This window comes from Rhinolophus hipposideros (assembly GCF_964194185.1).
Source record: "Rhinolophus hipposideros genome assembly, chromosome: 18".
NCBI lineage: Eukaryota > Metazoa > Chordata > Mammalia > Chiroptera > Rhinolophidae > Rhinolophus > Rhinolophus hipposideros.
Window position 1 is genome coordinate 19069897 of NC_138064.1, and position 27831 is coordinate 19097727.

At 38.1% G+C, this 27831-nt stretch overlaps 1 protein-coding gene across 1 annotated transcript in view; it reads right to left on the bottom strand.

Moving 5' to 3' along the window:
- Positions 1 to 3750: 3750 nt before the first annotated feature.
- Positions 3751 to 27831, bottom strand: part of ABCB5 (ATP binding cassette subfamily B member 5) — a gene marked incomplete at both ends in the record, with an annotated part of 98579 nt that continues 74498 nt past the window's right edge. Inside the window, 8 exons of the mRNA XM_081079703.1 lie at positions 3751 to 3945; positions 5399 to 5545; positions 10153 to 10359; positions 12177 to 12374; positions 14109 to 14265; positions 23422 to 23562; positions 24409 to 24509; positions 27496 to 27699. Coding sequence (XP_080935829.1) covers positions 3751 to 3945; positions 5399 to 5545; positions 10153 to 10359; positions 12177 to 12374; positions 14109 to 14265; positions 23422 to 23562; positions 24409 to 24509; positions 27496 to 27699 — 1350 coding nt within the window. The remainder of the gene's footprint in view (positions 3946 to 5398; positions 5546 to 10152; positions 10360 to 12176; positions 12375 to 14108; positions 14266 to 23421; positions 23563 to 24408; positions 24510 to 27495; positions 27700 to 27831) is intronic.

The window sequence follows — 27831 nt, forward strand, 5'->3', positions numbered from 1 at the left end:
GCAAGGATGCATGGACAAGTTTGAACTGAGGTGAGTCTGGGTGTTAGGTTATGAATCACGACTGGCAGAAATCAGTGTCTTCCTGAGAGCAGGAAGTACTCAAGACTAGGGAATGTGTCATATTATAGATAAGAGTCTTGTGGGAAATTAGGCAATATATGAAATTCGGCAAAGTAGGCTCAAGTACCAAATTATTTCAAAGTTAAATAAAACCAACTTGAACTATTAGAGAAGACTAAAATTAATTAAATTAAAATGAGGTTAATTAAAATTACCACGTGAATGAAAAGAAGTTTTCATGGACCTCAGTGAGCCTGGAAGTGTACTATCCAATGGGTCAACAATGACTGATCATGCCCATGACAAGGGGATGATAAGACAGGCTTCCCGCTTTCCAAAAGTTCATATTAGACCACTTCACTTTTAGGAAAGACCTACATTACTACCTGTTTTCACTAACGGAAAGAAATCCAAAGGGGATTCTCGATTTTACAAAAACAGGTTTAAAGTGTAAATAATGTTCAGCTTTGTGTTGCAGCGAGCCATCACGGGGGCAGCTCGCACCCTGAGCAGAGGGGCCACCCAAACTCCTTTCCGGGGAGCTACACTCACATCTCAGCCTCAGGCCGCCAGGGCTTCCAGCTGTGTCTGTGAGCATTGCTGCTGGGTCTCGATTTCTTTTTTGTATCCGTGAGCAAGATGTGTCCTAAGGTACTAGAAGAGCCTAAGTGAGCTTGTCAGGGAGTTATGCTTTACTGCAAAACCAAATGTAATTAAGCCTCTTTGGTATGATTTGGTAGGTTATTTTTGGGTCTGGGAATGCCCCCCAATTTTTCCATAGAAATTAATGGTAATTGCTACTTCACTTCATGCCACGTTGGCTTAAGAAAGGTTTTATAGGAACACTCTGCTCTCAGATAGTGGGGGAAACCTATATGTGATTGTTGAAGCCAAAACAATTTGCAGCTTAGCAGGTCACTTGTTCAGTAAATGTGTGTGCCTCTGTTTAGTATCAATAATGCACACCTGCTATGATAATTGTCCTTTCGGACCGAATCTCCTAGTTTTTATTGAACATCTACCATATCCGAAGTACTTTAAGAAGACAACATATCTTAAATTCATTGATTTGGTGCCGGAATAATCTGGCCTTTATTGCGTAAAGCCCTTAAGTAAATACCACGTTGTGAGCTATAAACCTAACGTATTGCTATTTAATAATTGATTTATAGGAGCTTTAATGCATGGTTTAAAACTTAAAACCTAGATTTAAATTTGCTCTAGTACCTTTTCCTTCTGTTTTTTTAAAGGTAAAAATCTCAATTCCAAATTTAGCTTCTTTTTCAGTTATAGAATATCCTGCTTTAAGAAAAAGTATAGGGATTAAAAATTCAGATTTATAGAATTGGTGAGGTATCTGTAAGTGATTGTTTCTTTTGAAAAAAAAAATTACAGGTTTGTCTCAAACCCTGAACTCCTCAAAGTAAGTAATTCCATAGCTGATAAAGCAACTGGCCCCTACTTATTATACTTTCCGCCTTCGTCAGCTAATTCCTCCCCCCAGATCCTTGTAAACTGTTTGGGACCCCAATGCTCAGCATATTTGCTTATTCTAGTGAAGGCAGCGACTTCATTTAAGAGAATGCCACCTGTGGAGCATTGTCGTGCAAGGGATCCTGCTCACTGTGCCATTTGTCATGCAGGGTCTCTGCTCCCGCTCCCCACATAAGAACAGAGGATAAGGCAAGGCCAAAAAAGAACACCCACGGAGCCATAGGTAGGGAAGTCATACCACTATGGTCTCACTGGAGGCTGGATTCACACGACATGTGACCTGCTGTCTGCTTTTCTGCCAACCGACCGACTCGACTCTCCTCGACTCGACTCCCCAGCGCAGCCGCGGCAGTTATACTAGTGGCCAACGGCTCAATGGTTACAGCTGATGGCCAACTAGCCACAGCTGACGGCCATCTACTACCCGGGCCAGCACCTTTCCACGTGAGGCTGAGAGCATGGAAACTGCTCTCTGGGGCTCTGTCCCCACAAGCATCCGTTAAAATCTTTTGAAATATAATGCTAATACAAATTAGGTAGTGCTATTAATTAGAGCGTGCTTTACTGACATCTGGAGATGTGACCGTGGAATTGCTGTTGATAGGTTCAAGGGGAAAGCAAGCACAGCAGCAGGCATTTGCTAGTCTAGGAGGGACCAGACTACAGAATTGGAGCCTGAGGTTCTGCTCGGAGGCATGAAGTACACCCATACCACTCGGCCCGTTCTCCTGCCCACCCTGCTCTAGGAAGAGAAACCAAGAGCTCTCTATCCATGCATAGCAAAGTGGACACAAGGGTTTCAGTGCCAATGCTTCTAAACAATACATTTGGTTCCCAAACTCCCAATCCCACTTTTGTTTTGCATTAAAAAAAAGTCTCGTAATACACAGGGGTTTTAATTTCTTTTTTTTTTGCAAGATTTTAGATTACTAGCGGAATGCACTTTAGATAGGCGGGCTGTAAATGTCACTGTAAATGAAAGAAAATACAATGAAGACTAGAAATAAAAATCGTTAGATGAAAATTACATATTTAGGTAAGTGGAAAACATGAGTCAGCTTACCAATATTGTCATTTAACAGAACTTTTAAATCATACATATGTTATATAAAATAAGATACATATAAAATTTAAACAAAGTACTTGATTGAATAATCATAAAGGCATTTTTAATTTTTCACCCATAATAAAAGTAGCTCTTATTTTAAGTAAGTAAGTGTTCATACACTGGAAGGCCTATGATTTAACCTGACAAAACCAAAGCTCAGAATAATGGCATTTTTAGGATAGATCATGTGAGGCATTTCACTTCCCAGTGAAGAGAAAGACAACTACCTAATTATTCAGGAATTTTACACTGTAATCCTCCCTATCCCCCTAACAAAGGGATACAGTGTTTCCCCCAAAATAAGGACTAGCCGGACCATCAGCTCTAATGCGTCTTTTGGAGCAAAAATTAATATACGACCCGGTCTTATTTTACTATAAGACCAGGTATCATATCATATCATATCATATCATATCATATCATATCATATCATCATCATATCATGTCATATCATGTCATACCAGGTCTTATATTAATTTTTGCTCCAAAAAACACATTAGAACCGATGGTTCGGCTAGGTCTTATTTTTGGGGAAACAGGGTACACTGTAATTTGGAAAAACAGTAGATATTCCTTGAGAGAGAAACATTGAGGAAGATATTATGAGAGAAACTCCTAAGGTTTGGAGAAAAGGATTAGGTCAAAGTACTCTAAAGTATGCTACAAAACGCTGGAAGTTCTGAATTAAAATCATTCTTCCTGCAATGTCCAACTACATCTTACTCTCTCTTTGCTAAAATATTTCAGTTTAGTTACCTGGACAATTTTTCCTTCTGGGAACATATTCCCAGTTATATAGTAGAAGTTGATGGGAAAATAGATTCACTTTGCAGAAGCCTGCTTTACAAGCAAATGTGCTAGAATATTTTTTATAAAGTGAGGGATAGAGGCATTATCTTACATGAATTTTAGAAAATTTTTGTTTCCTTTTAAAAATCTGAAGGGAAGATGCTGTGTAAACAGAACATGTCTGTACTTGAATAGCATGATTCTAGATATTGATCATGCAATAAAAGAGAGTGCCAAATAATTAGTAAGTACTTTTTCTTTGCATTACACAAAGATCAAAATATGTGCTAACAGCATCACTACACTGACTGTGCATTTACTAACTTAAAATATATGTTTCCATTTCTCAGGAGCTCTTGATGAGTTCCCCATTCCTTTATTTTTCCATTGTGCAGAACCACTATCAAATCTGCGTTCTGTACTGTGGAGAGTCTGTGAGCGACCACTAGGCACGTCCTCCCCTTACTGGCCTTGTTAAGGGCATGTTGAACCACCTGGAAGAGAGAAGGACCTGTGATCACTAGTTCAGGTTAGCTGCTAACAAACTTGCCTAAAACAAATCAGTAAAGGTAATCTAATAGCATTCTTTATTTGCTCATGTCCAAGGAAGTTGCCCTACTTTCACCCTACTCCATAGAAATTTAGAAAAAATAATTATGCACAAGTTCTGTGACAATGAATAAAAATAAAATGTTATTTGTATCTAAGTAAGTGGTTCCAAACTCAAAGCCAGAAAGTAGTATTCCACATCCAAGTAGAATTATCTAATTGACTTTGATAGTATTTTTAAAATTTTTTGTAGAATTTAGCTGTAAAATTTTCCTGACTGAGACAGCATCTCAGCTACAATGAGGTTATAATGCTGTATAAAGGAAATGAGACTAGAGGGTGAAAACCAATATTTGTGGAATATATAAAATATTCCAATATGGCTATCTTATTTCAATATTTGCAATGAACCCGTAAGGTGGGGGTATTTACATTTTTCAAATGAGTAAACCGAGATTTGAAAAGTCCAGGTCCCTTGACCAAGATCATACTACCTGTAACTGATGAATCCAAGATTATAGTCCAGCTGTTTGATTCAAAAAAATAATAATACATTTTTTCTTTCATAACACGTTCTCTCCTTGGAAATAAGAATGATAACCATCTACAAACAGCTATCAACTGGGGGTTAACCACATGTACTCCTAGGTCAGACACCAGCTATTAGAATTTAGGGAATTACTTAACTTTTCTAAGCCTTGGTGTGCTAATCTGTAAAATGAGCACAATAATAAGATAACCTAATTCATCAAGTTGTTGTGAGGATTGAGATAATAGCATATAATGAACACTTGATAAATATTAATGATTATCATTTATTTAACCAATGTTCATTTAACAAATAAGTGCCTACTTAAGGTAAGAAACTACTAGGGGACAAGGGCATAGCAAAGTTAAATATCAGAAAGAGTTTGCAGTGCAGGTCTACTATCACACGTCTGCTTCCTTGTTTCCTTCTCAACTTGAGCCAATAGTCTGTAGAAGGTGGAGTAATTCGTAGGGTCTGACACTGCAGTGTAGATCACTTTGTTACACATATAGAGTACCTTATTAATTTGTTTGGCATCATTGGAATAATGATAAAATAGGAAAGTTATTTTTCCTGGGCTTTTTCCTTGAGTGGAGAAACATTTCAAGTACTGGGCCCCTTTTTGATAATGAGACAAATTCAACAGAGGAAAACCTTCTAGAATATGAGAAGCCCTGTGGCCCAACTCTCTCCCACCTCCCCACCAACCTCTATTCTTTTTAAAAGGCCAAAACCTTAATTAGAACTGGTTACCCTATGATTACAATTCTCTCCAGACCTTTCTTTCTGTAAACTAACTTTTCTTTCTTCCATGGTAATCCACTCTGGTATTCGGTATTACATTCTGAGATAAAAGAAGAGGATGTTACCTTTTCACTCTCATTATCAAGGGCTGAAGTGGCTTCATCCAACAATAAAATTTTTGGTTTTCGGAGAAGAGCCCTTGCAATAGCGAGTCTTTGTTTTTGGCCGCCAGAAAGCTGTGTTCCTTTCAGTCCAACTTGTGTGTTGTATTTCTATTACAGGAACATGTAATTAAGAAAGCAAGGCTTTGTTATTTAAATTAGCATGGCAAGTGTGGGTGAGAACCATCTAAATATTTCATATTTTGCTACTCTGGAAAATTTGTGTCCTAACGAGTGCTGAAATCTATTCTTGTGCTTTGTTGCAAATAAATGCTAAACAAGCAGTAAACATTACCGTCTCATTTACATCTCTAATCTGATCACACACAGCAGACTTTTGCCATTACCTTCCTACAAAGGAATTATTTGAATTAAAGCATAAGAAAAAAAGTATTGGCCAAAAAACCCAAAAGAGTTCTAAGTAAACACAAATCTTTTTCCACTAAGTTACATTCCTTTCTGTTTTCAGGTCAAGATGACTCAAAGTCTAAACACAAGGGCAATCATGGGGTTCCTTCACTTTGGTTCTTGTTACATTTCTATGGGCACCTCTCTCCAGATGCCAGGATGCTTTTCTCAGTGGTGCAGGTATCTTCCTGGCAATATAAGTTAGGCTATCACCTTGAGATAGTCCGTTCATCTTTTCAGGCAATAACAGTGACATTTAGTACTTCACAAGGTTTCCACAGCCCTCCTCCTTATTAATGACCCCTTCTCCAGTGTTTCCCTCCATAGAAGGGTAAGGAGATGTCTCATATCCTGTAGCCTTCCTAGTTTGCTCAAACACGATTAGTCAGTTCAGTTGGTGCAAGCAGGCTCCTGCTTGCTTTCTAGATTGTCCCACTGTTACTACTTCCCTCCAAGGTTCCACACTGCTGTCTGGTAGCCTTGCTGTTTACCTAACAAACACCTGCCTTTGGTACCCAGACAAGCGTGTGTGGATGGATCAGTTCCACTGGAAAGCAAGTCCAAGTGTACAAGCTTCTAAAGGTGGGTCCTGTAGCCGCATCACAGAGGAGATGCAGCACATGATTACATACTGTTCATTTTGTATTACTACCATGGAGAAGGCTGAGTGAATTGCCTTTCCCTCCACATCTGTCTTCAGAAGGTGCCATTCAGGCAGAGTAGGTACTGAGAAAGCCTGACACATAACCTTATGACAAATGTGTCTACTTCATTCAAAGTTCATTTTTCAATTTAAAATACACAGTTGCTTGCTTTATATAAAGCAATGGATGCCTGAATTACTAAAGCCCAGTGAAGTGTCTTTTCTGAAGTGAATGCTCCACAAAGAAAACAGACTTCAGCTATCGCCTCTGTGACTGCCAGGAGGCTGGGCCCCTAAAATGCATTTTATAAATTCAGAATCATAGGGCAGGATAATCAAATAAAACCATGTCATTCATTTCCACACACACTGCAAAGTTCCCATCAAAATTACAGAATCCAATTTTAAGCCCAAAACAGAGGACTGGACGGGAATGACATGGGCTTGCAGCTCTTTCTGCCAGTCTAGCTTCAGTTGTATATGGCTTCTTCATGTAGCTGAAGAAGAAATCCCTTTGTATTTCTTGACTTACTCTAGATTGTAGGAATGTAAGTCTCAAGAATGAATTGGATGAAAACCAAATTCAGATGGTTTTTCCTGTCATTGAGCAGAACAGATTATAAATGTGGATATATACTGTAATGCGGGGTCTGTGGTCCCAATCCCCGCACAAGAACGCAGGATATGGTGAGGCCAAAGAGGAACACCCACAGAACCATAGATAGGGAAGTCACACCACTGTATCCTCGCTGGCGGCTGGGTTGGAGACACAGGAAGCAGGAGCCACACTATCTGCAACTTGCCGTTCACTTCTCTCTGCCAACCAACCCCACTTACTAACTGCAATCTGAGCTTGATAGCTCAGCCACCATCTTCTTGCTCACCCCCTATTTTCTGCTAGCGTAGCCACGGCAGTTATATTAGTGGCCAATGCCTCACTGGTTACAGCTGACGGCCAACTAGCCACAGCTGATGGCCATCCAATCACAGTTGATGGTCATTTACTACCTGAGCCAGCACCTTTCCATGTGAGGGCGAGAGCCTGGAAACTGCACTCCTGGCTCTGTCCCCACAATGCATAAGCCTTCGCCCACTCCAGATCGATTCCTTGGTATTCACCCTCTCGGTCTGACTGCCAGACAGGTCCGCAATCCCTTATTGGAAACTCTTAGAGCTATATCTGTTTAAGAATTCCGTTATTTTTACTTTAGAAGAAAATATGCTATTATACTATAAATTGTATGTACTATATATTACATATATATTACATAAATTGTATGTACTATATATTACATATATTTAACATATGATATATATTATTTAAAACTGCCAGAAGGGGCTGGGGAAGCAATTGGTAATCAAACACATGAATATTTGTGCAGAAATATTTGATTATTCATCCTAAGTAGGATTGATGAAGACTACATATATCCTCACATCATTTTGGCCACTAAACAAATTTACACCAAACATACAAAATTTGTGTATGCGTGTGCGGGGGGGCATGGAGTTTAAGAGCTTTTGGAAACCAGAACTGGGGGTTGGCTTCCTCCGAGCTGGGCCCTGGGGTGGATCAGTCTGAGCAGGCAGGCACTTTAGGGCTTTCTCACAGATAGCTACAATCTTGTGCATCTCTGGACATGAGTTCTGTTGGTTTTCAAAGTTAGATGTTTTGGGGGCTCATCTCTCAGGTGCAGATACTAGAAATTGAGGTGCCTGTACTTCAATGGAGTTTGAGCCCTTCACTCCTTGGGGAGAAGCTGTGGGTTTTGAGTTTTCTCCAGGTTGCTGCACTGGGGATGGGGTTTAGGAAAGATTGTGTCCCAGCCTGTCCTACCCACTTTGAGGTGGTTTTCTTCTCATGTGCCCAATACTTAGTCATCACTCAGTCAGCCTTAGGCTTTTTAAAGAGGGAATTGTTCCACATGTAGCTGTAGACTCAGTGTGTCTGAGAGAGGAGGTGAGGTTTTTCTACTTTGTCATCTTGAATTGGAAGCTAGTCATTCTTTTAGGAAATGACACCATCTTGGTTCTGAAGTTTATTGTAAAAAGTTGGCACGCTAAATTTCTGCAGTATGTAGTTTTGGGTAAATCTGAGAAATAGTACAATGAAAAGAATGAAAGCTAAACAATTTAAGAATAAAAGAAAAATGGTATAAAGATAAAAATATATAGAGTTTCATCCTACATAAATTGAAGAAAAAACACTGTCAGGGTTGTGTAGATAATCATCTGACCAGGAATCAACAATGCAGTGAGTGCCTTAGTTAAAAAAGGGAATTGCCATTGAAAGACAAAGGGTCACAATCAAAAAATGTGGTAATCCTTTTATTACAGTTAGTACTGCAGAACTTTAGTGGAGGAAGGGAAATTGTCTTAAAGGCCTGTTTCTAGTCATAGGTACTATTTGGTGTGGACAGCAGATGGTGAGGGAAGATGCAGTAGTGTAACAGGTTGAGAGTATGGTGACATTGTCCTCCACCAGGAAACAGGGCACTAGATTAGTTGTTTGAAGCTACTATTACTAAACTTGGACATTTCCTTTTAAAGTGAGATAGAAAATTACATTATAAAAATGTGTTTCTAATTAAAAGTAGGTATCTATATTTTTATTTTTTGGGGGTGAGTTTGTATGTAGGTATAAACACTCAGATATTACAAACATTTTAAATTACAATTACCCATTTCTGTGTGCTTCTTCTGGATTTGTATCAATGCTCGCTATGCTAAAGTCTTCTCTATGGTTAGCCAAGACTTGACTTTTCCGAGATTTTACATCAGCTCTTCCAGCCAATACAGAGAGAAGACAGAAATGACAGGCAGGGACCTAACACTTTAGTGAGGAGAGGAGACACTAAACAAGTCAGTAAGCACTCCGGGTAATTTTAGACTGTGATAAGTATCCTGAAGACTATGTCATATGTGACAGGAGCGGTGGGGACTCTTTAAATAAGGTGGCTAGAAAGACTTCTGCGAAGCTGACAAAGGAAAGAGCTTAAAAGTTAAGCAGCCAGTTCTGCAAGGAGCCAGAGGAAGGAGGTCCTGGCTGCAGAAACATCAAATGGCATTGTCCCAAGCTAGGAAAGGACTTGGCATGTTCATGAGACAGGAGAGAGGCCATCGTGGCTGCAGCAGGGTGAGCATGTGGTGAAGAAGGTGTAGAGAGGCCAGTGGGGCCAGATCACAGAAGGCCTGGCTGGCCACACAAGGAGTCTGGACCTTATTCTAAGTGCAACGGGATGCCAGTGGGAAGTCTGAGGAGGGATAGGATCTAATTTATATTTTTAAAGCATCCCTCTAGTTGCTGCGAGGAAGAAGAATTATAAAGGGGCAAGATTAGAAGCAGGAAGACAGATTAAGAGGCTACCAGAGTCCAGAGGTGGGGGGGGGGATGATGGTGGTGTAGACATGAATAGAGTATAAATGGATAGAATGTGAAGAATCAAAATATGAAAATTAATTCAGTGAATAGTTATATAGTTTGGTGTTGGAAAAAATAGTCACACAAACATCTCAAACTTTGCTTTTTTCACATCTAACTGTACATTAGATGCTGGCAATAAATAAACTGTATAATCAAGGAGCATGTAAAACAGCCACTATGCCCAGAAAATTACTTGGGCTTACTTGGCAGCTTTGTAGTTCAAGATTTCAGATATTTTCTTACCTCAGGGAGACCTTCAATAAAAGAATGGATGTTTGCTGCATTTGCTACTTCTTTTATCTCTTCTAACGGCACAACACGGCTGATATCACCATAGGCGATGTTCTCAGCAATGCTACAGTTGAAGAGCACAGGCTCTTGAGAAACGATCGCTATTTGGGAACGGAGCCATTGTACGTTCAACTCCTTTGCATCCACACCATCAAACAGCTGCCAAAAGCAGAATGGAGAATGGTATGTGAAGATCCAACACTGTATCAAGTTTCAGCTCACTGTATTCCATCATATACAAATCATAACAAGAAGGTTAGGCATTCAAGCTATTTAGTTGTGTAATGTTACCCAACGAAGGCTCATAAATCATATGTTCTATAGAAGCGGACAGCGTGTCCCTGACTAAAATGCCCACTCCTAAACTTACTTGATGTTTCTAGGAATGGCCATGTATTTTAGAGACCTACCCGGAGACTACAGTGAAGCCAGCTGCTCTGCACTGAAATCCAATGCAAATGACCAACCTTCCTGGTAACAGGACCCTGCTTTACTAAAGCCCAAAGAGAGACGGATATAGTAGTCTACATGTAGAAACATGTCAGGTTGCACATAGCCATGTTTATCTACATGGACATATAGCAACAGCCAACCAACTATGTGAGGGGGTTCTTCAGGCACTGGGGAAATAGTGGTAAACAAGACAAAGCTCTTGCCCTCCTGCAGCTTATGTTCTAGCGGAGAGAGGCAGGCAATAAACACACTACTAAGAACTCAATAAACTCAGACAGAGAAAGTGTCTGGAGGACAGGGGAGTGGGATAGAGAGTGGCTGTGGGAAGGGGGTGGGCAGGTGCGTTATTTTCTGTAGCGTCTGTAAGAAGCCCTACCTAGGGAAGTAGCATTTAGACTGAGACATGAATGATGAGAAGGAGCCAGCAAAGAGTTTAGAGCAAGAACATTCTAAGCAAGAACAAAAGCCCAAAAGTGTGTTTAAAGAACCCGAGGAAGCCACCAAGACTGACACACAGTGCTCCACGAGGTGGGGTGGTGACAGGAGAGGGGTTTGGAGAGAGGCAGATCATGAAGGACCAGATCATGAAGGACCTTGATGATGGCTTATTTTAACTGCGGTGGAAACCACTGGAGGAGTTAGAGGAGGACTGTCAGATGCTGTGTGCAAACAGATGAGTGTCACCTAATTTTGTTATCTATTGTTGACTCTCGTCATTGGTAATAAGGGAGACATTTTTGACCATAACGTTTTGGAAATAGTCACTGAGAATCTGGAGAAGACTGTAAATTGCAGGAGAATAAGGACTAATATGACAGTCTTTGACTTTTAGGGGCTTATAGATTTGTTCTTTTTTGTGTGTGGAGGAGGAGGAAGACTAGGAAGTTGTGTTTGTGTATGTGTATGTGTGTGATGTGGTGGGTGGGGTGGAGAGTGTAACTGAAAACCTGAAGATAAGGTAGAGTAAGGCAAGTGCCAGGTGAGACCAACAGAAGTTGGAGTTCAAAGGAGGGAGAGGCGGCATTTTTTGGAGATCAGAATGCAGGACTTAATGGAGCTGATTCACATAAGCCCCAATCATGCGGCAGGTTTTAAGAACTGGGGAGGGGCAGGTGAAGATGGCCAGTGGGAACAGCAGAAAGCTTGAGGGAGGCGGAGGAAACTGTTTTCTCTGTCTTAAAGCAGAACAGAATAAAGAAAGAGCCCAGATATGGATATCAGACCAGTCCTCCAACACCTGTATTGTAAAAGAATTTCATGGATTATAAGATCTGAATTTCTACCTCCAGAATGACTAAAGGATCTTTGGGTGTTTGTACTTGGCTTCAAAGTCCTATCCATCACTGCTCTTATGGTTTGCTTGTCCTCTTAGTCTTAAGGGACGGAGTTTTTTGGTTTTTGTTTTCCTTTTAACTACGGTGCTGTCTGCCCTACCCAAACCGATGAGGAAGCTTAACCCCAAGAGAATGTTTAAGAACAGTACCACTAACCCCCAGATACACTGTATTTAAAGGAAGTCTTACTAGTTGTCCTTTCACGGGATCATAAAATCTCAGCAGAAGTTGGACAGATGTGCTCTTCCCACAGCCACTGCTCCCAACAAATGCGACTGTCTTCCCTTTCTCAATACTGAGGGATAAGCCACGAAGGATAAGAACATCTGGGCGACATGGATAGAAGAAAGAGACTTCTCGAAACTCTATATTCCCTTCATATGTGTCCTGTGAAAGAAAGTTGGCAGCATTTAGAAAGGTTGTAACACCTTACATTGGCTGAGCCCTTTCTGGAAATTGTGAACAACCATTTTAATTTTAAACGTTGCATTCCTTCCTATCTGTAGAGCTGCTGATTGAACATAGGTTTCTGTCAATTTTGTGTAGATTTTATACCGGTACTTCTTGCTGTCTTCACTATTGGACCTCACAAATTTGCTTAAAAACACTGGTTTTCTTCAGCTTCACTACCCAGACACAATCCCACTGGCAGATTAGCTGTTTGACCAGCTGCTCTGAATGAGTACATCTTTTAAAAAAAATTTAGTTTGTGCTTTACAGACTTTAATTGCTTAATTCAGAATAGCTGGAGTCCTCATAAACTATATGTATAAATGTTGTTTTATTTATTTTTTTAACTTTTTATTGGGGAACAGTGTGTTTCTCCAGGACCCATAAGCTCCAAGTCAAGTCATTGTCCTTCAATTTAGTTGTGGAGGGCGCAGCTCAGCTCCAAATCCAGTGATCATTTTCAGTCTTTAGTTGCAGGGGGCGCAGCCCACCAGCCCATGTGGGAATTGAACCGGCAACCTTGTTGGTAAGAGCTCGAGCTCCATCCAACTGAGCCATCTGGATGCCCGTTTAATTGTTATTTTTATAAGTTGGACCATGTTTTACAGTTTCAGTCTTCAAAAGAAACATTTCTATATTCTATGCCATGTACATAGTTCTATGAAGACATTATCAATGAGACACTCAATCCCTGTATTGTAATGTTTACAAAGAAATAAGAGTAGCAGTATTATTATACATCTAAAACCTAAGATTAAAAGAGAGTTTCCTTCATCCTTTACTTTACAAAAGACAAGTATGAAATGTTATTTTGACTGATGTATTTTTGAGCACTCTATTTTGAGAATTTCCAGATCTTTTTATTTCTATCACTAACAACTAGCATTACTTTTAATAATTATGTGGCTCTAGTGATAATGTACTATTTTAAGCTGTCATACATATAAATATACTGTTAAAATTCTAGAGGGAAATAATTTTAAATTAAAAATTTCTTTTAAGCATATATACCTAGTGGCTATTCTTAATTTTAAACTGTCTAGAAAGGTCTTAAAATTGAATATATATTTATTGTGTAAGACTACTATTGAGAGGCTTGTTTTGAAATTATACAATATCCCTACTATTTCTCTTTTAATATTCACAGTCTTTCACAGTTTGCGGCTAAGTATGTGCGTGCGCGTGTGTGTTTGTGTGTGAATTTAATAAATATAGTTCCCCTTTTCCCCTCTCTTCTGTTTGCAGATATATCAAGCATGAAATATGGTGTCGGAAGCTGCGAGCGTTACTTACTTTGTATATATTATCACAGAAACAAACAAACCCTAATGCACATCTTCATCTAAGACTAAAACTTTTGTGTCTAAATAAAATTATGTAAATCAATTCTCTGTTGAAGAACATTCTCATGGCATCAGGCAAATAAATAAACTAGAAACACATAGTTTAATATAAAATATGTATGTTTTAGTAGCAGAGGTGAAAATTTGATTAAGACAAGACACCTTTTTTTCCTTTGTAGCCATAACAATTATTTTATATAAACTTTCTAAAGTCTGTATAGCACTATTTCTTTGCAAAGTTATCAAATAATGCCTTAAGTGCCTATTAGAGAGCTTGCAAATGGACAATTAACAGTAAGTAGACATTTAAAAACATCGTTATGCTTACTAGTTTTTTCCCTTCTTGACTATTGCTGTCTATAGTTGGCTTCTTTTCCAACAAAGCAAACAGATGTGCAGCCCCAGATTTGGCTCTTGAATATTCAGGTGCCAAAGCAAGTGTTTCTCCAATGGCCATAGCTCCGTATGCAATTGCAGTAAAAACTCTATAAAAAGATAAAGCATTTGAATCTTAGGTCCATTTCAAACAATGGAGCTCTAAAAGTAAAGGAAAAAACAGGCACAGGAATATAATCTTGTTCTCGACAACACCACTAATGCTGAAGCCCCAACAACGATATCTCTTTCATAATTTTCTACCACACAATGATCATCTCTTGCTCTGTATAGCAAAATAAACTTTGAAGCTTGGGTAATCTTAAAAATTTATCTTCCAACTAGAGACACAAGTCAAAGGCCCTAACCAGTGAATATAAAACTCCTTAGCCACTTTGATATAAGGCTCACTTGCTTGGAAATTTGAGAGGATCAAAGACTTAAGCATAAGACCTGACACAATAAACTGCATAGAAGAAAACATAGGTACTAAACTTATGGACCTTGGGTTCAAAGAGCATTTCATGAATTTGACTCCAAAGGCAATGGAAGTAAAAGCTAAAATAAACAAATGGGACTATATGAAACTTAAAAGCTTCTGCACAGCAAAAGAAACCATCAACAAAATAAAGAGGCAACCAACTGAATGTGAGAAGATTTTTGCAGACAGTGCCTCTGATAAGAGGCTAATATCCAAAATATACAAGGAACTCATGAAGCTCAACAACAAAAAAACAAACAACCCAATTGAAAAATGGGCAGAGGACCTCAAGAGACATTTCTCCAAAGAGGACATACAAATGTCAAATAGATATATGAAAAAATGCTCAACATCACTAATCATCAGAGAAATGCAAATAAAAACCACAATGAGATATCACCTCACCACAGTCAGAATGGCTGTCATCAACAAGACAAATAGTCACAAGTGTTGGAGAGGCTGTGGAGAAAAAGGAACCCTCATACACTGTTGGTGGGAATGCAGACTGGTGCAGCCATTATGGAAGGCAGTGTGGAGGTTCCCCAAAAAATTACAAATAGAATTATCATATGACCCAGCAATCCTTCTCCTGGGTATCTACCCCAAAAATCTGAAAACATTTATACATAAAGACACGTGTGCTCCAATGTTCATTGCAGCTTTGTTTACGGTGGCCAAGACATGGAAACAACCAAAATGTCCTTCGATAGACGAATGGATAAAGAAGTTGTGGTGTATATACACAATGGAATACTATTCGGCGGTAAGAAAAGATAATATAGGAACATTTGTGACAACATGGATGGATCTCGAGAGTATAATGCTAAGCAAAATAAGTCAGACAGAAAAAGCAGAGAACCCTATGATTTCACTGACATGTGGTATATAAACCAAAAACAACAATAGAACAAGACAAACAAATGAGAAACAAGAACTCATAGACACAGACAATAGTTTAGTGGTTACCAGAGGGTAAGGGGGGTGGGGGGGAGGGAGATGAGGGTAAGGGGGATAAAATATATGGTGATGGAAGGAGAACTGACTCTGGGTGGTGAACACACAATGGGATTTATAGATGATGTAATACAGAATTGTATACCTGAAATCTATGTAATTTCACTAACAATTGTCACCCCAATAAATTTAAAAAAAAAAAGAAATTTGAGAAAGAATTTCAACTGACAGTAGGAAGAATGAGTTTCCTGTAGTGAGATCTGAATGGATCTCAGAACATATGGATGATTTTTTTTCCTGTTTTGCATATACTGTAATGTAGTTAGGACAGATAATTGATGCCAAATGATTGATCATTTTATTAAAGTGCTCCATGATTTAAAGAGAACAAAGCATGGAGATTGTACTTTTTATTAAGGTCCTCAAAACAAAACCTGACTAAAAATACACCTTAGCAAGACTAGAAGAAAATGCTTTGATCTTTTAGGTTTGCTATAGATTATGATCTCAGTTTCAAAACATGTTAATTATAAAACGGTAAGTATGCAATTGATATTTGGAAGCATACAGAATATCCACAGAAATGTAGCCTTTCATATGGCCATGGTTAAATATTATTCTCATTTTCTTTTACATTTTTGACATGAAAACATTTTACTAGAATGAAAAATAATGCATTTCAGTAGCAGAGCTAAAGGTATAATTCAGCTAAGACTGGACAAGTTTCACCGTGATATTGAAACATTAATCAGTAAAAGGACATCACAGAACTCATGGCTTGTTTGCCGTGCTGGATCACAGGAAGGTAAACATACGTGGTCTGCGCATTGTTTCTCTGGAGATAGCAGCACCTACCAAATGGGCATACTGATGCAATGTCTTCAGTCATCTAGACTTCAGATCCTGACTCTTGTCTTTACAAAGATCAAACGTAGTATGAAATATTAGTTTACTGGGATGCTGGATGCTAAAAGTACTGTAACCACTAGTTCTGTGATTTTTAGAACCATGTTTTCCCAAAAGTAAGACCTAGCCAGACAATGAGCTCTAATGCATCTTTTGGAGCAAAAATTAATATAAGGCTCAGTCTTATTTTACTATAATATAAGACCAGGTATAACGTAATATAATACCAGGTCTCATACAATATAAGACCGAGTCTTATATTAATTTTTGCTCCAAAAGACGCAGTAGAGCTGATTGTCCGAATAGGTCTTATTTTCGGGGAAACATAGTATTAATATTTACAGAGCTGTTTAAAGCTCAAAATGCCATTCAAAGTTCTTAGTACCCAACTATAAATCTCAGAAGTGGTTATTGAATTTATGTAACACATCGGAGGTTTATTTTTATTTATTTACTTATGTTTTTAATGTAAGGAAAAAATCAAACTGAATTAGACTTAAGCCTCAGTCTAATACAGGAGTCAGCAGGTGAGATGATGAGAAGATAATTGGATTATGAGTCAGGAGATCCTGATTCTAGTCCCACAGGGATAGAGGATTCTCAGAACAATTGAGAAAATACCTTCCTTCTCTGATGTGAGATATGCCAAATTATCATCTACCTGTTCTAAAATTTCCACCACTAGAAGTCAGTTAAGGTGTTAGGCATAAAAGTAAAGAGGCCAATGTCTCTGTTAGGTTCCTCTTAAAATGGAAATTGACCTCACAGGGGAGATAAGCCATCCATTTAGAACTTGTGTCTGTTTTTGAGAGGTAAATGACCCAATGGATGCACAATAGAGCAAGAAGAAAAGTTTCAGAGGAGGGAGAGTACCAGTTAAAAGCCCCGTTGCTCTCTTTATTGGGTTATGTGTCAGGGGAAGATAAGTGGGATGGGAGTGGATATAGATAAGGATTACAATGAGGAACCTAACTTTGTGGTTACAGGACTATCTGGGGATTGAGTCTGGGACATTAACCTCCTTTCTATTTTTGCCCTGGGTGGGTTCTGTATAAAGATAGGCCATGGCTAGAATGCTACAGAATCTGTCCTAACCTAGTCTGGCCCAATTGTAATGCACTTCCACTCACAAAGTATTTATTGCACAACCATGAGTGCTGTAACTCCACGACAGAGTTAAACCAGATCCTTGCAATCTGGTCCAACCTCCTGGAGGCATTTTAACTGAGAGCCTACTCCAGAGAAATGTTCAGGCCAACCTCCCAGGCCATTGTTTGTCTTGGGAATTTTACCTATCTGGGATATATAAAAAGGAATAATTTGCTGTAACAACAAGTGTTTTAAAGTCATAAATAACACATTTGTTAAAGTATTAATCTATAATAATTACTTATATATCCCTTTCATGCCTGTAAATAAGATTACAAGTAACATTGCACAGTTCAAAAATGATTTTCATGTTGAACTACTAACTCTTGAAGCATAAGTATGTAAAATATGAAGAAAAACCCCTAAAATTCAACTTCTGTAATTTTCTTAAGCTTAAATTGCGTATGGAAGAAGAAATTGTACCTATAGTTTATCCTTATGTGGCTTTATACTGAATTTATACTGCTATACTGAATTTATAGCAAAAATCTTTGGCTTGGTAGAGGCTGAGGGAGGAGAATATTGAGCACTGGTAAAGGTCTGGGAAGGATTTTCAGATGCTGGGCCTAGTTTTATGAGTTCTCCATGGGTTCATGAGGCCGCTGTCACTGCATTCTCACTACACTGATCTTTTCAAGGACGTCCAAGCCATGGCAAAATCCCTTTGCTCATCATTGCTGCTGAAACAAAATTGGAATTTTAAAAAAGATCCTTTGGCTAGGAACAACACTAAAAAGCATAGAAATGGATGATCCTTCAATTGCCAAATAGGAATACCCTGCATAGTGACTGGTTGAGATTTAGTTGTCTCCCCTTAACCATAGCCAGTTTGTACACCTTTGGTGACTTACTCTAAGAGGAGTACACTGGGGAGGGGGTTCAGAGCCTGGACTCTGATGCTAAACCATTAGGACCATATCCAAACTCCACCATTTATTTACTAGCTGTATGACCTTATACATGTTCTCTGTGCTTGTTTTCTTATTGGCAAATGGAATATAATGAGACTATTTACATCTTATAGGGCTGTTGTGACAATTAAATACATTAATATTATAAAGTGCTTAGTATAGTGCTCAACAAATATTTAAGTTATTATTATTCCTCATAGAATTGAAAGTTAATAGCATACTTTCTCTTGGAAATAAGCTCTTTTATAGGTATAGAATATAGATTACTAGCACAGCAGGTCAAATCACAACTTTTGAAATCCCCACTCAGTAAGTTTCTTTTTGTTTTGATTAGAACATACAGTATCTTTCCTCACAGAGGTAGCCATTACAATTATTCCCATATACATACTCATTTCTTCAAACATCCATATAATAACCCAAAGATCCTTTTCTTCTCATCCCAAATCCCCTCCTCAACAGATGAAGATGGAACGTATACAACTTACATTTATTTGGTACTTTGAATGTTTTCATATCCATGATACCATTCGATCACTTACGAGATAAGGAAGACAGGAACTCATATCACTTAACAAGTGAGACTAGCCCAGATAATTAAGCAATTTCTCTAGGATCACGTAGCGGTGAAACTGTAGGACTGCAATTTGAATTTCCTTGTTCACTGTGTTTTTCCTTACATGGTGCTCTTTCCAGTGGAAATGTGGCCTGAACTCCCTCTCCTACCCCCACCCCCACCCCCTCTCTTTTTCTTTCTCTCTGCATGTTGGAGTTTGTTACCACTTGTTTCCTATATTAGAATCTCCAGAGGGCCCTAGGTATCAAATCTTGGTTTGTCTCTGTTAGATCCCTTCAGTCATTGATCCCTTTAGTCTCCTTATCTTGTCCTCCTCTCTTCTGGATAACATCGGGGGAGGCGTGGGACGGAAGCTGGGTGGCTGCCACTGCAGTGAACACTAAAAGAAGACTTTCTTGTTTTCCTTGTTTTGGCTAACTAAGGTTGCTTTCTTAATTATAATGGTGACACGTGCAGTTCTTCCATGGCTGTCCAGCTTACCAGAGCAAAGACAGTGGTGGAGGTCATGCTTGCTTCTTCTTACTCATTATTATTTCAAGCTATCAACCAACCATTACTATTCATTGAAAACCCGCCTATATAACTCTTTGGCCAGCAGTCACACTGAATATTCAAAGTCCTATATGAGTTCCTGGCACGAGCTGCACTTGGATTTTTGGAGGAGTAGACCACAACACATAAGCAGCCCGGCTCTGCTTCTCAGGAAGTGTTCAAAGCTGCAGCTGTTGCTATTACTGTACTGAAGGCTGTTATGACTTGATTCTTTCTTAGCCATGCACTCTCCTTAGCTTTCTGGTAATACGTGTAGCAAAGAAGAAAGAAACAGAGAGAGAAGAAAGTTCTGGAGTGGAGGTATGGGGAGTTACAGAAACCTTGGCTGGGTACTAATGGTTTCTAGACTATATTGCAAAAAGCAAGTCAGCTAGAAACTAACCTTAAAGTCACTAAAACTCAAATAGGAGAAAATAATTCTGTAGTTCTCAAAGTCTGCACATATATAGTGAAGTGAATCAAAAGTGTTGCCAGGGCTAACAGAGGCACAGGGGGAGAATCTTACTATGTACAGAGGGTGCCAATAAATATACACATTTTAAGAAAGGAAAAAACTGTATTAAAATTGTGATACTCAATATAGACCGATAACAAAAGATAAATACAAGTCATGTGTATACATTTTTTTGGCACCCCCGGTATATGTGTATGAGACCCTAAACAAGAGATTTTCTAAATGCCTATGCATTGGCTGCAAGGCAGCAGAGTAAAAATGTCATCACCTTTTTAAAAAATGTTCATTTCAGAGAAACTTCTACAATAATAGAGATGGATGGAGACAGCTCCTACCATAAGAAATATATGTTGCCTTTTTTAAAGGAAAATGCTAAGGCTGATAATAGTAATAGTTATGCTGATAAATTAACAGTATGAGCACATGAAGGGATTCTGCCGTTACAGCTCCCTTTGTGCATCTCCTTTTCTAGGGCACACTGTCATTTCTGAAAGAGAGATAGCTTACCCATCCCTGTAGCTACAAAGTATGAAAATACATTCACATTTTATAGGGTGAACAAAACATCTTTATTTTTAACAATAAACTAAAATATGACTTGCCCAATTTTTATATAGTAATAGGAGGTTTCTGGTAGTGGCCAAAATGAAACCCTCAGGTTTTAAGCAACTATAAAGAGCAGCCTGGGATTCAGTTTCTGTGCTCAGATTTCTTAAAGTGTGAACCTCAGATTCTGTGCCTGAGAATAATCTGGGATGTTTGGCAAAATGTAGATTCCTGGCCCTGAACAAAATCTCTAGGTTAGATTTGTGGGATGACCTCCAGGAATCTGCATCTTTAACCAGCTCTTTGATTGGGGAGTTAGGAAGTCGCTGATTTAGAGAATGACACAAATTTCTTTTTACCTAAGGAGGGTTCTAGTAGAAGGGTTTTCTTTGTAAACCTCTTCCATTCAGTTAGTTGATTAGCTAGAAAGCTGTCACCCGAGATTCTAGAAAGCAGAGTCTTCTAGAACAGGTATAATTTCGTGTGTCTCAATACGTCACTTGTGACATAGTCAATGGTGGTTGGGGGCCACACTGGGTCTCTAAGTCAAAAGAGACTTTGGTGTTGAAGACAAATCTCATCTATTCACATTTTTCATGCCCTGTACCCATATTCCCCACAGACTCTCTCCTTTGTCTATACCATAAAAATATGGGTATCCTTACTATATCTGTAGTCAGGTTGAGTGAAACTCAAATAAAAAGTGATACCAGTGGCCCTAGCTCAGGTGCTTCCTGTTTTTTCCTTCCCTCAGGACACTGGGAAATGCCAATGGGTTACTGTTCATTAATCGTTGCTCTTGTGTTGATATCCTCCATATGTTCTGATAGCGAAAATGCTTATGTCTCCAGAAATGACCTTTGTTAATGAATTAATAAAAATAAATTCAGGAAGTGGGGTAGGTCAGTAGGAAAAGGAATTTTTGTATTGGGACCTTTTGATTCTCTTACGTTTTAAGGTCATTGAATAACAATAAGCAAGTCATTTGTTCCATTTATGTTAAGAAGCAGCCCAGCTGATTCTCATTCAAATGTTTGGAAAACTAAGCAATATATATAGATAGATATATCTATATCTATCTATCTATCTAAATTATTTTACAGATTCTATGAAAGTTTGTCTTGTCAGAATTAGTAATAATAGTAATCATAATGACAATAATAATAAAAAATATCTACTAAGCAAAGCTTCTGGCAAATTGAATCATGAACTTGAATCAGTGCTCTGCCACTTGCTGATTAAGTGACTTTGGGCAAGTTAGGTAACTTCCTCGAGTCTTAATTTTTCCCATCTGTAAAATGGGAATCATAACATTTCACAGGTTTAACCAGATAATTCATGACAAATTATTAACACCTAGTAAGAGTTTAATCAAGTTTTGTTGTTATAGTGATTATCATATGAAACAGAATGGTTGGCCCAGTCTTTAAAGGCCCTTTTTAAGAATCATCCTGCCTGCTATCACTTGCAGGCATGATTTTGAGGTTGTATAATTTTTTTTTAACCAAGGAAATTGTTTGCTTAGTATTAAGCTAAAAAATCTAAGTATGTAGAAGTAGACTCCCAATTACAGACATACTATTTTTATATAAATGCTTGTCTGTGACTTAGACCTACCTAGTCCTTCTACCAAAGCACCTGATGTTAGACATGTGGATGTAGAAGAAAAGAAAAATAGAAGAATCTGAAAAACAGGAGTAATGTGGAGAAGTTGACTCTAGAAGCACATTTCCAGGAATGACCAGACTGCCTGATTGATTGTCCTAGTAAGCTTGGCCTACTATGTGCCAAGCTTTTGTTTTTGCCTCTAGGGAAACATTAGTGACCAGAATAAGTTACGCTCTGCCCTCCCTGAGCTTAAAGTCTATGCACTTAATAAACACAGACACAGGAAGGATAATTTATTACAGTGGTAGGTGCTCTATACAAAGTGATGCATGGTAATAGGATGGCGAGTGATGACGGGGGGCGGGGGGACTACTCTGGTCCATCAGCAAAACTCCTTCTGAGCAGTGGACTTAGGAGCAGAAGCCTGGATGGTGAGGAAGAGGCAGCTCGGCAGAGACATGGGCAACCATCATTCCAGGAAGAGGGAAAAACAAGTGCAAAGACACTGAGATGGAAGTTTTGGGGACAGAAATGGCACATGTGGAGCTGCTGTGTAGGGCAGTTCACAAAAAAGGCAGCAGTGGATGAGGTTGCAAAGGAAGGCAGAGGCCCCAAATTCGTAACTGTGTAAATGGAACCCCAAAATAAAAGCTCCAACAAATGCTTGGGGAAGAGTCAGCCTCTTTGGGTTGCCATGATCAACTCCAAATACGACTTTTCAGAAGGGAAACAGTAACTTATGTGTTTCTTTGGAACTTTTGCTTAGCAAAGAACTCAACCTCACTGATTTAGTCATACTTGATCAAGCCATCTCCACCTTGGGAGTTCCATGAAGCCTCACAAATTCCATAAGGAATGGATGACAAGAAGGTATATTTTATCCTTGTATTCCTACATTCTAATAAACTATAACAGAGAGCAATTCACATAGGGGTTTAACTTAGATTACCTGTATTATATCAGTATTTTACCAGTTAGATTGAACTCACAGATATTAAATAACAAAATTTCCACAGTATGCCTTTCCCATATACATAGTTTAAATGATAATGCTTATAAACTAGACATCTTGCTGCTTAATTTAATTACCTGACCCATTTACAGAATTTATGTATTTGTACAACTTACATGAACATGCCCTCCGGGGTCATTCGTCCAGCTTGAATTAAATAGATTCCAAATCGAAACCCCACTGCATAGGCAAAATATACAAAGGCATGGCTGAATGCATAACAGCTTCCAATGATCTGTGCTTTCTTCAAGGTATTTCTGTAATGCACACAGTTTACTAAATAATGGGGCATGAAGTATAGCAAGACCATTTTAATAAACGTAGAGTAATGAACATAGAAGACTAGATGTGTTATTTAGGGGAGGTACAGTTTCCTAAGAATTAAAGAGAAAGTGGTTTATTTAACTACTGAGAATTATTATAGAGAAAACAGAAAATATAATTATTTTCTCTACAGCTATACACTCCATAGTTCAGTGTAACAAAGTTACTTCTATGTACTTTCAAATAAATGGACAAGGTCTGTGAAAGGACAGCTAACGAAAGAGTTAAAGGAATTTGGTTTAGAAGTATTTAGAAATATATTCTATCCTAATCTTGAACTAAGAGAATAAATAGCAGAAATGAAAGATCAGTACAAACCACAAGCATGAGTGTAAAAGAGTACAAACCTATCTCTCTGATACAGTAATACAGAGTATCACTAAGTAAATGTGATAAGGAGGACTAGTTTAAAATGAAAAGGGGTGAACACATTTACTGTGTATATAGTCATTTTAAAATGTGAACTATTTTAGTAATTCTTATTTTCTTTCTTGACTATGTTATTTCTCAATCTTGTTTCAGGAAAATAAGAAAAATGTGTACACTTAGTAATATTACAAGGAAATGTGGGAGGACCTAAAACTACATTCTAACAGTGCTTGCTCTAGAGTCCTCTTCTAGTTTTCTCTTGGTGAAGTCATGTGAGAAATCATGATATGCCATTACTAGGAACGATTTCAGAGCAAATGAATTGGCAGAAAAACCACTGGAGTCATCCAGGAGAACTGCCTTTACAATAACAAATATCATTAATGGAGTCAGTATGAATCTGCAATCACCTGTGCTGAGTCTGAAGAGTCTCCTCATACCTTTGCTCAAAATCCTTTTCTCTTGTTAATGACACTATAGTACGGATATTCTCCACAGCTTCAGTTGCTATCTTATAAAACAGGACAACACAATATAGAAATAAAATTAGTAATGGTTAAACTTCTCCTGGTTGTGCATTTCAGCCATTTACACAGAGGACATATTAAGTACATCAAGTCAGTAAGTTTTCCTAACGAGTTTTCTTAGCTTCCGTTTTTCTTCCCCCAAAATAAGACAGGAAAATAACATTTCAGGATAATAGGCTCAAGGAACATTTGTTTTGAAAATATTTAGTCCATTGACCTAAATATAGCCCCCTTCAAGTCTTCACTGAACTTCTTTTTAAACTGGTTCCATAGGCAGAGGGATAACACAGTGAGCATTACGTTCACATGAATTATGCGAAGGAACTGTCTTATGAATTATGACGTAATTCAAGGAGAAGACAGCAGAGAAGATCAAATAAATAATTATTTTATTCTAGCACAGAAATGCAAATAGCAACCAAAGGAGTCGGGAACATTACAGTAAAGAGACACAGGGTATGGCTATAGAATTCTGGATAAACTATAGCTGTTTCTCATTTTGATGTCTATGAACTTAAAAATATATTTAATTCCAATATAATTAATGCTTCCCCATAGTTATATAGTTTTAAAAAAAGGGATAATCACATGGAATCCAAAATGGAGGAAACTTTTGGCTTAGAATAATTTCTTGGACATGAGAACACATGTCGTCTTGAAAGAGAAACGTCCAGCTTTCACTTTCTGTTTCCAGACTGCCAGAGTGGATTGTGGGACAGAAGAAGGCCTAGGTGGACACCAAGTGTTATTTGAAGGAGAACTTGGGTTACAAGATAGAACTAGATTTCTGGACTGTGGTCAGGACACCTGGATTCTGCTCTCAATTTTGATGTTGAGTTGTTCTAAATTCTCATTAATTTCAAAATGAACTCAAAGAAAACTCAATTTTTAGCATTCCGTGGTATGTAAGGAAAATGGATAAGAAATGCTGAAACCTTGAGGGAAAAAAAGGAATGAATAAAAACATCTGTGATCATTTTTCACAATGGAAAAAGGACTATTATCATTAAAGAACCTTAGAAAATAGTCTTTTTTTTAATTTACTAATACTGTCATTTTAAGTATAAAAAATAAAACATTTGATGATATGTCAAAATTTACATATGCAACCAAAGAGGGACCAAATATGTTTTATTGGCCCATATTCTAAGTTCTGGAATTGGGTAAATTGACTGATTTAAAGCTACTGGGAAAGGACACAGATTGCCTAATTAGTTGGAATTACTGATTGTATAGTCTGAGGTTTCTACTAGTACAAAGAGGAAAAATCAAAGGGCATATATACAACTAAAGCTCATTATATGAAAATTAAGATGAGTAAAATATAATTATTTAGGGCACCATTAATTTAGAAATTGTGATAATTTGCACACAAAAAGGGCTAAACAACTTTTCACCGTCTCTGACATAAATATATGCTAAGTAGTTCAGTCTGTACTGCCCAAGCAGACATTCCCGGGGTCCTTATCTAGTGTAAGAAAGGTGGAAAGGTCCAAAGATCATCCAAACCAGATTTCAATGAGTCATGTACTTGGAATCCCTCTTCATGAGTAGTCACACTATTTATGTGTCAGCTGTGATACAGTCAGAGTGATAAAGACCATAAGTAATATTAAAATCATTTTCATATTCAGAGGGTGTCCACCCGTATTATAAAGATCTTTGAAACTGTATCGTGAGAACAGCTTAAAGACTCAGGGATAAATGGCCAAGAGAAGGCTCAGTGTCTACATGGTGCAGCTTCCTAAAGGCTGTCAGGCTTTGGATTTCTACCAAGATAAAAGCCAAGAAGAGTAGGATAGAAGACCACAGGAAAAAACAAACAAACAAACAAACAAAAAATCAAAACTGTTGGCAGACTGGGAAAGTAATGGCCTGCCTGCCACTGGAGGGAAACGGTAGGTAGAAGATGGATGGACACATGACAGGTTGACAGGAATGTCGTACAAGAGATTCCTACTTCGGGTGAGTGATTGGATCAAATGACATCTCTTTCAATCCTTAGAGGTTATGATACTACAATACTAATGTTTCTCTAAGTCCCAAAAACAATGATTATTTTTATGAATATGAATGATCCTGAGATTATATGTCAAAACATTTTCCAAGAAATTAAATAAATTGTTCATTTTGATCAGTACAAAAATGGTCTTTGTCTCTAAATCTTATTTTAGGTAGTATCAATTAAAAAGAAATGCATTGCTTTGTATTCAGTAACGATTACATTTCCTCTTTATTTAAAAAAATAAAATACCCAGAATTGTTCAAGAAAATTTAATGATTGAGCAATCAGAGAATGGGAAATCACGATGTTATAAAATCCCCCCATGATACGGTAACAGTAATAATGGCTGACATTATTGAGTGCTCACTGCCTTCCAGCACTATTCTAAGTGTTTTGCATATAATAATGCTAAGTGTTTTGTGTAATACAAAAATCTGTAAGTGGATACCATTATTATTCCCACTTTACAGAGGGAAAAATTGAAGTCCAGAAATGTTGACAGAACTTGCTCATATCACACATTTGTTTGTGACAGAATGTGGACTCTAATTCAGCCGATTGGACTTCAGAGCCCATGTGCTAAATCTTGCATCTTATTGTAGCACAGCTACACCCCATCCTGAATGGTCTGTGTGCATTTCAATACATATACACCACTTTACAGATTCGTACTGTTTCCCCGAAAATAAGACCTAGCTGGACCATCAGCTCTAATGCGTCCTTTGGAGCAAAAATTAATATAAGACCCAGTATTATATATTCCATTCCATTCCATTCCATTCCATTCCATTCCATTCCACCCGGTCTTATATTAATTTTTGCTCCAAAAGACGCATTAGAGCTGATGGTTCAGCTAGGTCTTATTTTCGAGGAAACACAGTAAGAAAGGAAGTTAACATTGTAAAGATGGGAGCTGATTGTTTTCTCTTAAAATGTTATGATGATAACAACAGTCTTTATTTTACCTTTCCAGCATGCTTAAGTTCTTGCTTGTCCTTGTTGGCAAATCCTGTCATTGATGCGGTTTCAATCATTCCTGTCAGAGCAAGTACTGGAGCAATACTCAGGATCAAGAGTGTCATCTCCCATCCATAGATAAAGGAAATGATAACTGACAGTCCCATGTTAGTTGCATTTTGTGTTAAGACACCAACCCTTGAACCTGTTGCCTATAAGAAGACATATTTTGGAGAAAAAGTCAGTTAATTTAAAGTATACAAAAATTGCTGTTACAGTTTCTTGCAAAATAAGGTAGGCTTTGTTTTTGAGTATTTAACTTTGAATTTATAATTGGAGATTAA